Source organism: Asterias amurensis, chromosome 9 (assembly GCF_032118995.1).
Source record: "Asterias amurensis chromosome 9, ASM3211899v1".
Taxonomy (NCBI): domain Eukaryota; kingdom Metazoa; phylum Echinodermata; class Asteroidea; order Forcipulatida; family Asteriidae; genus Asterias; species Asterias amurensis.
In genome coordinates, this window is record NC_092656.1 from 18,350,103 (window position 1) to 18,362,592 (window position 12,490).

A 12,490-nucleotide genomic window follows, 5' to 3' on the forward strand; every position below is an offset into this window, starting at 1 on the left:
AAAATCGAGACCTCAGCTGAGGTCTAGAATTTAATTCAAATATTTTAGTGAGGAATTACTTCTTTTTCAAAAACTACATTACTTAAGAGGGAGCCGTTTCTCACAATGTTTTATACTATCAAACATTTTATTATTTAACTATTTAATATCAACAATGATTTCCAATTTCATTGGTTTTTGAAGAAAAGCATCGAACACAATTCCATCTTATGGACATAAAACTACACAGAAAGCAAACAACTTGATTTAAACAATAATTCAATTTTATAATAAAAATGTCATTTCTCAATTTAGTTTATAAACTTAACTTGTAATTCTAGCTTCATTTGGTAAAGTAAAACTGGGAAAATGTTACTCATTTTAACCAATAGCGAAAGACTCAACCAAAAGCCAAGTCAGAATTCTGAAATGGTTGTAGATTGGAATGATTGCACCAGAATGCAAAAGGCAAGAAAGAACTGATATAGAAATTACAATAATAATCATAGTGAAATTGTTAATCAAATGTCTATAAATAAAAAGATGACCCAACAGATGTTGAATTGTTTCTATTTCTTTCTTTTCTGTCTTATAATGTTGTCGTTTACTATATCTTAACTCACTCTAAATTTGTTGGTCTCTCATGCATCTACCGTGTGGTAAAAATATTTTAAAATGTAATTGAACAATTTTTTTTGTTTCTCCTTTTTTTAGGGGGGGGGGGGGGGTGATGCCTATGGCATGGTAAAGGTCAGAACTCAGGATCATAATAAATTTTGTAAATTAATTTAAAATAAGGGTCAACTGCACAAGGCTACTTAGATTATACAGATTTATATACATTTTTTTCTTACAATATAAAATAGAAATAATTATTTTGATGTCAAGTAACACAAATTTGGCTAATTTAAGCTCGACAGTATCACACATTAATTGTTGACAATATACAATAACATATTTGTATCTATGCACTCATTACAGAGATTACAAAACAGTGTTTGATGGATGAGGAACATTTATATGCCACCTTATCATGAATTCATGACACTCCCTGCCCAAACAAGGACATTCCTGTAAACATTTGGTCTACTTGCTCCTCAAATGAGTAAAGTCAACACAGTCGACTTTGTTTAGGTCTTCACTTTTCATGTCATTTTATCAGAATTACTGCGAAGTGCCTGATGTTAGTGTTTTTAGAAACACAATACATGTAATCCATATAATAATAATAGATGTTAAATTTGCATTGGGGATAAAGAATATTAATTTTGGTTTTTACCCATACACCAATGTGTGTTAGCACAGGCGTGTTACTCGGGTGGGATTCGAACCCACGACCCTTGCAATTCTAGAGCAGTGTCTTACCAACTAGACTACCGAGGTTGCCCGGCAGCTAGAGGCAGTTTGAATCCTATGTTTTGGCAGCGGGTACCGCAACGATATAATAGATGTTAAATTTGCATCGGGGATTAAGAATATTAATTTTGGTTTTTACCCATACACCAATGTGTGTTAGCACTGTATACTCAGTACTTTCCCGAAAAATCCAATCATTTCATGATTTATGTAGTGCGCTGGATGCTTTAAGATTTGTGCTGTATAAGCAGCTCCATAGTGCAACAGGGTTCTGGTAATAACTACATGTATAGTAGAGTGTCACGGCTGAGTGGTTAAGAGCATCGAATTCAAGTTCTGGTGCTAATTCACCGGAGTGTGGGTTCGAATCCCCGTCGTGACACTTGTGTCCTTGAGCAAGATACTTTACTATAATTGCTTCTCTTCACCCAGGGGTATAAATGTGTAGCCGCGAGGGTAGAGGTTGATATTGTGAATGAAAAGCTTTTGGAGCGCCACGGCAGCTCGGGGCTGTATACTCCCTAAATGGGAGCTGAGAAAGATTAAAGGGATGTTTATTGGCCCAATGACCAGGGGACTAATGTAAAGCGCATTGATACGGTTTATTGTGAAATGCGCTATATAAGAATTTGTTATATACATATATAGTGTGGGGATAGATATACCCTTTACCATAAATACACACATTGTACTTACTTTAATTTCTTAGAAGATAGAATTGTAATATGTAACACATAAAATCATTATGGAGTCCTTAAACTCAAAGGCAATATACAAAATTGGATGTCACTTTAATGTACACACCAGTACCAAACCTTCATCTTGAAATATTTCTGTCAAAAAAACGCTAAAACCAAGAAAACTGTGTACCACAAAACACACTTACTTAGTGCTTTTTTAAATAGCAACAATTGAATTTAAAGCAAAACCTGTAAAAATCACTTGACATAACACCAACTACTGTCTTACAAAGGCACTGAACACTTTTGGTAATTACTAAAAAATGGCAAAAAAAAACTTACTTCATATTGAGCAATAGAGAGCTGTTCTTAGTACATTGTGAGAAACGGCTCCCCTGAAGTACTTTTCGAGAAAGAGGTAATTTCTTACTCAAATATTAAAAGGCTATTCTATATGTTTTGATGCATCTGAAAGCACACAAATTTGTGCAACAAGGATGGGTTTTATTTCATTATTCTCTTGCAACTTCGATGGCCAATTGAGACCAAATTTTCATATACTTGTTATTTTTTGCATATCTTCAGAGATTTTAAGTCCAGAGGCCAGCTATGCGTGAGATTTTTCAAAGCTCACCAACCCCCGCCCCCCCCCCCCCCACCCCCGGAAAAACATGAGCGCAATTTGGCAATGCATTGTCGTTAATTTTTATTTTGTTCCGGTCTGGCCCAAATGCGTGAGAAAATGGTTGCTGTGCGTGTGAGCGTGAGACAGAGCCCAAATGCGTGAGTCTCACGCCAAATGCGTGAGACTTGGTAGGTCTGTATCTTGAGATACCAAGTGAGAATATTGGTCTTTGACAATTAGCAAAGGTGTCCAGTGCCTTTATATGTACAAGTGTCTGGTAGTGGCACAGAGCAACACATAATAAAGTGATGCCAAATAAATCTGAAGGTACACTCTTAAGATTATTTTGTTTCCTTCTAGTAAGGAGTCAATAAAATACAGTTTGATTTGTTTATACACCTCTTACATTTGACACCATAAGCTGAGCCTACACCCTCATTAACATCAAAGCAAGGCCTTTCATTTGCTTGGTTGTTCCAATCTACTTTAACATCAGTGGCTGTTGCTGTGCTATTGCTCCACTGAACACGTCCTCGGCTCATTGCAATAGCTTTTTGTACAATCGCTTTCACGGATCTGTCAAAATCGACAAAAGACAAACTTTAATATGTCTCCAAACAATGTAATATCTAAAAAGACAATTACCTCAATGTAGCCTGTACATGTATATGTAATTGTGCACGTTCTTGTGCTTGTTCTTGTAAATCTTTGATGTGCAATTTTGTTAGTGTGTTTTTTCATGCTTGCTGGCAAATAAAATGAAATGAAAAAGTTTGATAGTCTGCACCAGAAAATATCAAATGCAAAAATAAGTGAATGGTCTGAAGCTTTGACTCTAGCAATCTTTCTCAAAGGGTAAAAAGAGAAAACCTTTGAGAAAACCAGCTGAATATTTGCAAAACAACCAAGTAACATCTTACATTGTAGATCACAAACTATCAAAGATGGACATTTTTCATTCAAACCTTAAGCTTAATACATATCTGTAATGGCAACATAATCTAATGGTGTTCTTTTTAATTGGTTATGTTTGTTTGGTCTCAGCTGTAAGCTTGTGTGTGTCTGTTTTTTCTGTTAAATAGGAAATAGATAAAAAGTAATATTGTTTGCTTCACTTTTTCCTATATTATTGACTCATGTACATGTACATTAATTTTCAGTAAATCAAATAGTGTGATATATGTATTGATTAATTATTTGCTTTTCTACGATGTATGTATCTCTTATTGATGAGTCACCAGTATGACATAAATGTTTCCTGTCTAAGGACAAATCCTATTACAAAAATCAGATTGTTAAAAGTACCTACCACTTTATTTTTCCATTTTTGTAAGTCATACTTGTAGAGGGCTAGTAATACATCATAATCTCGTACCTTTTTAAGACAATTGTCATCTTCGACTGTAAAAACAAAATGAAATCTTTGATTAGAAAGGACAAATCAATTGAGAGTTGAGACAATAATGTATTGAACAAACATTTAAAAAAAAATGTTTGTTTAATACATTATCAATGTTTTTAGATGTTAAATTTGCATCGGGATATAGAAAATTTCTTTTGGTTTTCTCCATATACACCGATGTATGTTAGCACTGTATACTCAGTACTCTCCTGAGGTATAAAAAAAAAATGACAGGCATATTACTTCAGTTGAAATCTGCCATATTTATTTTCAAAATATTAGACCGAGTAAAGTACTTTCCCAGGTAATCACTAAAAGAAACTTGTCAAAATGAACAAATCAGTTTCAATCGACAGAAATTCTTTAATCCTATTTTATGAAAAATATTGTAAAAAGCTTACCTATAATGTTAGAGTCCAATTTAAATTGAGTCACCTTGTGCAGATCTTTAGCACCATTTGCACTGAAATTAACCCCACAATTACAATTCTTATCTATTTTGACGGCATACTTCACAGACAAGATATCTTGACTTCCACAAACGGATGGATTACTACCACTTGATATTACACTACAGCTTGTATCGTTACATTCCACATCCGTGGCAGAAAGATTGAAGTTGGATCTGGCAGAAAGACTGCAGTTGGATCTAGCAGAAACAATGTAGTTCATGTGCCTTATCTTGCCTTCAGTAACGGTAATGACTGGTTCGTCATTTCCAAGATCAGTAATAATAACTAAACAAAATGAAAAAGTTGAAAAAGTAGTTCAAAGGAAACAATGAAATTTTACATCAAGGAAGTATTATAATCAGGTACTAATAAATCAATGAAAATACTGAAAATATGGTACTAAAAATGAACTACTGGTGTAGGACTAGCTCAAATATTCAAATTCTTTCACAGTTAAGATCTTGTATGATTTCAATTCAATGCAACAGGTTGGTTCCGGGGGTTTCTGGTGTATTGCCAATATCGCACTTAACCACAACAAATCTTCAATTCCTCCTCCCAAAGCTATTCTTTCTCCTCAAGATATTAGGCAAACCAAATCAAACTTAAAAAGTTTGGGTACTTTTTGTACGAGACAAAACACAAGTGTCCACACACTTACATCAAACTTACGCAGTTTAAATATAATGATGGTAGTAAGCTTCTCTTAAATATTAGATTTAAAGATCTTACCTTCATCACAATTTGTGGTGTCGTCTGGTAAAATGGGAACTGGTCTGTAGAATAACAAATAACTTAACAATCACTTTTTATTTTAGACTTAAACAACATCACACAACCATAACATAAAATGGTGCAGCCATATTACAACCATGCATCAATTCACTAACGTCAAGTGTTTCTCTGAATGTATCAATTAACTGTCAATCCATTACTAATACTTACTGCATTTACTGTTTATCAATTTGCCATGACCAATACTCAACAAATTCACTGTTTGAAACTAGCCTTTCCTCAAGTCTAATATCTAATATTCACTGATACTCAGTGCATTCATTGTTTATCACTCAATAAGTCATGACTAGCCTTTCTTCAAGTCTAATATCTAATATTCACTGATACTCAGTGCGTTCATTGTTTATCAATAAGTCATGGCTAGCCTTTCTTCAAGTCTAATATCTAATATTCACTGATACTCAGTGCGTTCATTGTTTATCAATAAGTCATGACTAGCCTTTCTTCAAGTCTAATATCTAATATTCACTGATACTCAGTGCGTTCAGTGTTTATCAATAAGTCATGACTAGCCTTTCTTCAAGTCTAATATCTAATATTCACTGATACTCAGTGCGTTCATTGTTTATCAATAAGTCATGGCTAGCCTTTCCTCAAGTCTAATGGCTGATACTCACACTAGTGGGAGCTTGTACACGCTGTACTCTGTGCTTATATACAAGGATGCATCATCCTTTATAATGTTGAGAATTGGTGACTGCAATAAAACAAATTAGAACTAGCTGTCTGTCTACTTCGCTGATTGAATCAACTACAATCCCGGTCAAAATACTTAGGACACTATTTGCATTGTGACTATAAACACTCTGTCCCCCGTACCCCACTCAATGTTGATGGGAGCGCAAGCCCTGCAGTGGGAGCCATTGAAAGAGGGCACAGGGCCTTGGCGCAGTGGCCAAAGGGGGATCAGGGCCTTAGTGCAGTGGCCCAAAGGGGGCACAGGGCCTTGGTGCAGTGGCCCAAAGGGGGATCAGGGCCTTGGTGCAGTGGCCCAAAGGGGGATCAGGGCCTTGGTGCAGTGGCCCAAAGGGGGATCAGGGCCTTGGTGCAGTGGCCCAAAGGGGGATCAGGGCCTTGGTGCAGTGGCCCAAAGGGGGCATAGGGCCTTGGTGCAGTGGCCCAAAGGGGGCATAGGGCCTTGGTGCAGTGGCCCAAAGGGGGATCAGGGCCTTAGTGCAGTGGCCCAAAGGGGGATCAGGGCCTTGGTGCAGTGGCCCAAAGGGGGCATAGGGCCTTGGTGCAGTGGCCCAAAGGGGGCATAGGGCCTTGGTGCAGTGGCCCAAAGGGGGAACAGGGCCTTGGTGCAGTGGCCCAAAGGGGGCATAGGGCCTTGATGCAGTGGCCCAAAGGGGGCATAGGGCCTTGGTGTAGTGGCCCAAAGGGGGCACAGGGCCTTAGTGCAGTGGCCCAAACGGGGATCAGGGCATTGGTGCAGTGGCCAAAAGGGGGCATAGGGCCTTGGTGCAGTGGCCCAAAGGGGGCACAGGGCCTTGGTGCAGTGGCCAAAAGGGGGCATAGGGCCTTGGTGCAGTGGCCCAAAGGGGGCACAGGGCCTTGGTGCAGTGGCCCAAAGGGGGATCAGGGCCTTGGTGCAGTGGCCCAAACGGGGATCAGGGCCTTGGTGCAGTGGCCCAAAGGGGGATCAGGGCCTTGGTGCAGTGGCCCAAAGGGGGAACAGGGCCTTGGTGCAGTGGCCCAAAGGGGGAACAGGGCCTTGGTGCAGTGGCCCAAAGGGGGAACAGGGCTTTGGTGCAGTGGCCCAAAGGGGGCACAGGGCCTTGGTGCAGTGGCCCAAAGGGGGCATAGGGCCTTGGTGCAGTGGCCCAAAGGGGGCATAGGGCCTTGGTGCAGTGGCCCAAAGGGGGCATAGGGCCTTGGTGCAGTGGCCCAAAGGGGGCATAGGGCCTTGGTGCAGTGGCCCAAAGGGGGCATAGGGCCTTGGTGCAGTGGCCCAAAGGGGGAACAGGGCCTTGGTGCAGTGGCCCAAAGGGGGCATAGGGCCTTGGTGCAGTGGCCCAAAGGGGGCATTAGGCCTTGGTGCAGTGGCCCAAAGGGGGATCAGGGCCTTGGTGCAGTGGCCCAAAGGGGGATCAGGGCCTTGGTGCAGTGGCCCAAAGGGGGCATAGGGCCTTGGTGCAGTGGCCCAAAGGGGGCACAGGGCCTTGGTGCAGTGGCCCAAAGGGGGAACAGGGCCTTGGTGCAGTGGCCCAAAGGGGGCATAGGGCCTTGGTGCAGTGGCCCAAAGGGGGAACAGGGCCTTGGTGCAGTGGCCCAAAGGGGGAACAGGGCCTTGGTGCAGTGGCCCAAAGGGGGATCAGGGCCTTGGTGCAGTGGCCCAAAGGGGGCATAGGGCCTTGGTGCAGTGGCCCAAAGGGGGAACAGGGCCTTGGTGCAGTGGCCCAAAGGGGGAACAGGGCCTTGGTGCAGTGGCCCAAACAGATATTGCCAGGATTGCAGATCATGAATAAATAAACAAAAAGAAACAAATCCCAACTTGCAACATGAAACAGTAGCTACAGTCTACACGAATTGATTATTTTAGCATAAGTTGTCTTGAGAATAAAGTAATATAAGATGACTATTTAAAGATGCAAACTTGGCATTGTGGCCTGTGGTAATTTACACCAGCTACCTGCTTGCAATTGTTAAACTTATCGAATGAATGCAAACATTTAATACATGTAGAACATTTCAAAGCTTAAGATATCCCAGCTTACCTGTGGAATGTCATCTAAAGTCAGGTCAATTTCTTCAATCATATTTACTGCAGAACCATTGAAAGCTGCCAGGACGACTGAATTGCGATCTGTTATTAAATTAGCATTAGACTTACTGTTAAAACTCCTGTAGGCAAATGTTCCTAATTCTACTATAAACCCAGCTTACACAGTGTACATGTAGTTCCATCTTTTACCAGAAGCCGATATGAAATGCATTAGCAAGTTATTCCTAGCAAGGGATGTGTACCGATAAAATGTTCCCTTTCTTTATGAGATTTTCATTAATGTCTTTGAATGTTGAAACAATGAAGATTAGTTTTATCTCACATACATTATTCTCTCGTTGAAACTCAAGAAATCAAAGCTCTCAGTGTTTTTCTGCTGTCCACTGTTAACATTCCAAAAGTTATAGTTTTAGTTTCTTAATTCACAAACTAACTAATATTACAGAGAACAAAGTACAGTACAGTGTTTAGCATTAAAGAAAAGAGAAAATCTTATTCATTCAATAAGTGAAGAAAACAACTTAAGTTTCCCAAGTTAATCTTTACATACCTTTCCTAACTAACCAATTACGGGAATGACGTGTTAACGCACAAATTACTGGAAATGTAACACGATTATTCTCCAAAACCACAAATGAAACAATCCTGAAACTCTACCTAAAAATGAGCTTAAAAATAGCCAATCGCCAGAGTTTGTTGTCAATGCATTTTGAGCACAAGTGAAGGTCTCAGTCTGTAAAATGAAAGATGTCAATAAGTTTCCTAACTTCAAGACTTTTGTAGATTGAAAGATAACTCACCTGTTCCAAGGAACATTAAGGTTTGACCATTAACATTCCCCTCCACTGCAATCTGCACATAGCTCACATTGTCTTGTACCACAGTCAATGTAGACTGGACTAATTTCTCAAGCAGGGGGTAGTTTGTAAGAAATACTGCAAAATTTGGGTCACCAAGTGGGTATACTGCATCACACTGAATTAAAAACATATATATTACAGTTATTAAAAATTGGCAAGTTTAAGGGCGAGTAGGTATACACATTCAAACAAGGGAATTTAACAAAAGAGGACAATAGAGTCCACGGTTCAGGAAAGGTCCACAGTTGGGAAAACGTGTACAAAACCAATGGGAGCTGTTGCAAAAAAGAGGGACAATAGGAAGTCTATGGTTGTAGGCGTTGCGTGAGTTGGTGTCTGATTGAGTAAGTGTGTTATAATTTTATACAAAACCAAAAAACATGCTGTGAATCTTTTAATACTATGCTTGGGTTAGAAAAATTACAAGAATATGTAGGAGAGTTGCTATATAAGGCTAGAGTGATTGTGCAGCTAAACCAACCCCGTTCTTAGACTAGGGTCGACCAGTGACTAGCTAAACAACCAGGTCTTAGACTAGGGTCGACCAGTGAATAACCATAGAGTTATATATAAGAACTAGAGGGCGCACGAGTGATGCTTAGTGCACAAACTCATGGGACCGCAAGATGACAAGCGCGTCATTCTGCACGCGCGTTGAATATGAAATACACGTTTGAGGTTTTTTTTATTGAACGCTCACGCGATGCTGTTTGTTCAACTTACAAAATGGCTGCACAAACACACGCTGTGAGATAGCTGTTTTGTCAACTTAGAAAATGGCCGCCTGTGCGCATACCGGGGCGCGTATATAGGCCAGTGCGCCCTCTAGTTCTTATATATAACTCTATGTGAAAACTGATCCATACAGGTCTGGGAATCAGGTTTTCTGACCAAGTCTGGGTACCAGTTCCTAGTCCAGAGTTGACCTCTTGTTATTATTATTTACCTGACCGGGTCGGGGAACAGGTACTTCACTTTCTTTCGGTTTGGACCAAAGATCTGATGGCGTCAGAGTGCCCCAGTACTCGGATGTTTCAAACACACTAATAATGTCAGTCATATTGTACACACAAATAGCTGAAGTTGGTGGAGCATGTCTACAAACAAGAAAAAACAGGTCTCATTAGTTTATTTATAACTATCATCCTATCCGATTTGAAAATCTTATTAAAGACAAAGTGATTATTGTCAGAAAAGTATACAAATCTAAGATCTCAGCAGCCAAGAATAATTCAAAACATTCACGTTATTAAACAAATCATTGGTACATTCTTTCAAGGATATAGATTTTAAAGATGTTCAATTTGCATCAGGGATAGAGAATATTACCTTCACACAGCGCATCAGATAATTATTGAACTTAAACAATTTAAAAGACTTGTAGGAATCATCTGAGAAGATTATGACTTACTGTGGTGCGTTGAAGACGGTATACACAAGCTCCGTATCCATATCATAATAAGTATCCTCTGTTGAGTGTAAAGTAACAAGCACAATCAATACTCAATATTTAGGAACCTGGCGTTATATAATGGGGACTTGAAGGCCTGATTATGCTTGAAGGGTCCAAGCCGCGATATGCTTATTGCGCTCTTCTAAATAGTTTACAAGTGATGTTTGAAGCTTTGCATGGTGTGAATAATAAGAACAAAAATATAAATGTTTTAATTTTTTTTGTATTTATGTAATTACCCTTTTTACTGTTTACTGCATGTTAATTTTGATGTTTTCTTTTCCCTTATTTTTCTCGTGTAAAAAGAGCCGGTTTACTCAAACAGTTTACTCTGCTCATCTTCATTTTTTTGTTTGTTGTATTTTTTCTTTCAAAAAGAAGTTTTTACTTACGAATATCATTATACATCAAGTTCGAATCTTCTTCTCCTCCTGAAGACGCAACACAACTTAACCTGGCCTTCTGGTAGGTTAAGAATTTCGATTCTAAGTTTGTAAACGCCTTTCCTCCAGTATCTTTCTGGAAAACAAAAAGGTATTAAAGCTGTCATGTTAGAGGGAACACCATTCTCCACTGCTGCACCAACATCTTTTAAACCAACTTTTTAAAATGGTCTCAGGAGTAACTTCTTATTTTTGATGATGTAAAGATAAAAGAAGCACCTCAAAAACCATTTCTTTCTATAAAATAACAAAAAAATAATTTTCTGTGATCCCTATAATTTTACATTTGGATTCCTAGTTTGAGTGGCATGATCTTTCTGTGTGGATTTATGCAATGGTTTCAGAAAGTACTTCATGCAAAGTGTCTGGTCGCAAAAGAGCAAGACAAAACCTGTGAGAAATTTATTATTATTATTAAGTAATAAACCTCAAGGGAAACTAACACGGTAATAAAGACAAATTCATAAAATCATTTTGACAACACTTGTTTTCTTTTCAAGTCTGCATGTTGAATCTATAGTAAGTGTAAATATGTGCAGACACACCATGGAATCCTTTAGAATTATCGTAACTGGAATTATTGATTTGACCAACCTTGCAGACTCTGGCTACCCTTGAGTAAACAACCCTTCCAGCGTTGACATGCTCAGTTGCAAACTCACGAAAAAAGAAGTAGACAAAGTCACCATGTTCAAAAGGTTGTCCAACAAACTGTGGAACTGCACACACAATACAAAGTGGATATCAGTCATTAATACAGTTAATACATCACTGAATAATATTTTAACACTTTTTAATTCTCCCATGATACTAATGTAAAGAGGAAAAGGTCAAAAATATACATTTAATTTTTATTTTTTGTACTTTCAGGGACGCTTTTTGGTGGAAGGTTGGCCTATTACATTGCAATTAAGTTTCTGTTAACCTTGGTTAGTCAGTCATGACCAACTTCCCTGATGCCTACAATTATGTACATGGATCTCATATGACTCATTCATACAGCACACATACTCAAACTGCACTGGTTCTGTTAGTCAATATCACTACATGATAAAGACTGGATAGACTTTACAGGAAATCTACAGTCAAGATGTTGGGTGTTTCTAATCTAGGGACCTTAAGCATATGTTTCAAAGAACATTACAGAATTGTTTTTTTGCTAACCAAACAGTTGCTGATGCTAGGAGTCCACTGGGCCAGCGCCAGTTGGGCTCAAACTGCCCCCCAACTGGCTCGTGGTGGCCCGTAACGGCACCAAATTTGAATGTGGCGGCAATTTGAAATTTTCTTTGCGCCACTTGCATCGAGCAATCAGCGCCAACTGTCCGCCAAGTGGCACCAAATGGCGCGAACATATCGCCCTTTGGCGCAAACATTCCGCCTATTGGAATCCACTGGAATGTTGCGTCAATGAGATTTCGCGCCAAATGGCGCCAAGTGGCACCTTGTTTGCGCCACTACACGCCACCTAATTCCAACAGAGGCGGATAGCCCGCCAAAGCGCGCCAAATGGCACCCGATTGGTGACTACTTCGCGCCAAATGCCACCTGGTTGCCACCACTTGCCGCCTATAAAAGCAGGGCGACATCGCAGGACTTTCTCACACAACTTTCAAGATTCGACTCGACAACGGCTCCACGCAGTTTTTCCTTCACAATTTCTACAAGATTTCACACAATTTTCAACAAAGATGCAGCTGAGGAGGGTCTGAACCAGGTA

General features: G+C 39.6%; 1 protein-coding gene across 10 annotated transcripts in view; it reads right to left on the reverse strand.

Annotated features, from left to right (window-relative positions):
- Positions 1-696: 696 nt before the first annotated feature.
- LOC139942166 (semaphorin-1A-like) overlaps positions 697-12,490 on the reverse strand; it is a 31,270-nt gene continuing 19,476 nt past the window's right edge. For all 10 annotated transcript variants that reach the window (XM_071938907.1, XM_071938908.1, XM_071938906.1 and 7 more), the window contains 11 exons: positions 11,365-11,489; positions 10,720-10,846; positions 10,286-10,343; positions 9,821-9,971; positions 8,815-8,989; positions 8,007-8,095; positions 5,907-5,986; positions 5,227-5,270; positions 4,444-4,779; positions 3,950-4,041; positions 697-3,216 (listed from right to left, as the gene is read on the reverse strand). In XM_071938907.1, the coding sequence (XP_071795008.1) occupies positions 3,151-3,216; positions 3,950-4,041; positions 4,444-4,779; positions 5,227-5,270; positions 5,907-5,986; positions 8,007-8,095; positions 8,815-8,989; positions 9,821-9,971; positions 10,286-10,343; positions 10,720-10,846; positions 11,365-11,489 (1,343 nt within the window). In that variant the 3' untranslated portion in view covers positions 697-3,150. The remainder of the gene's footprint in view (positions 3,217-3,949; positions 4,042-4,443; positions 4,780-5,226; positions 5,271-5,906; positions 5,987-8,006; positions 8,096-8,814; positions 8,990-9,820; positions 9,972-10,285; positions 10,344-10,719; positions 10,847-11,364; positions 11,490-12,490) is intronic.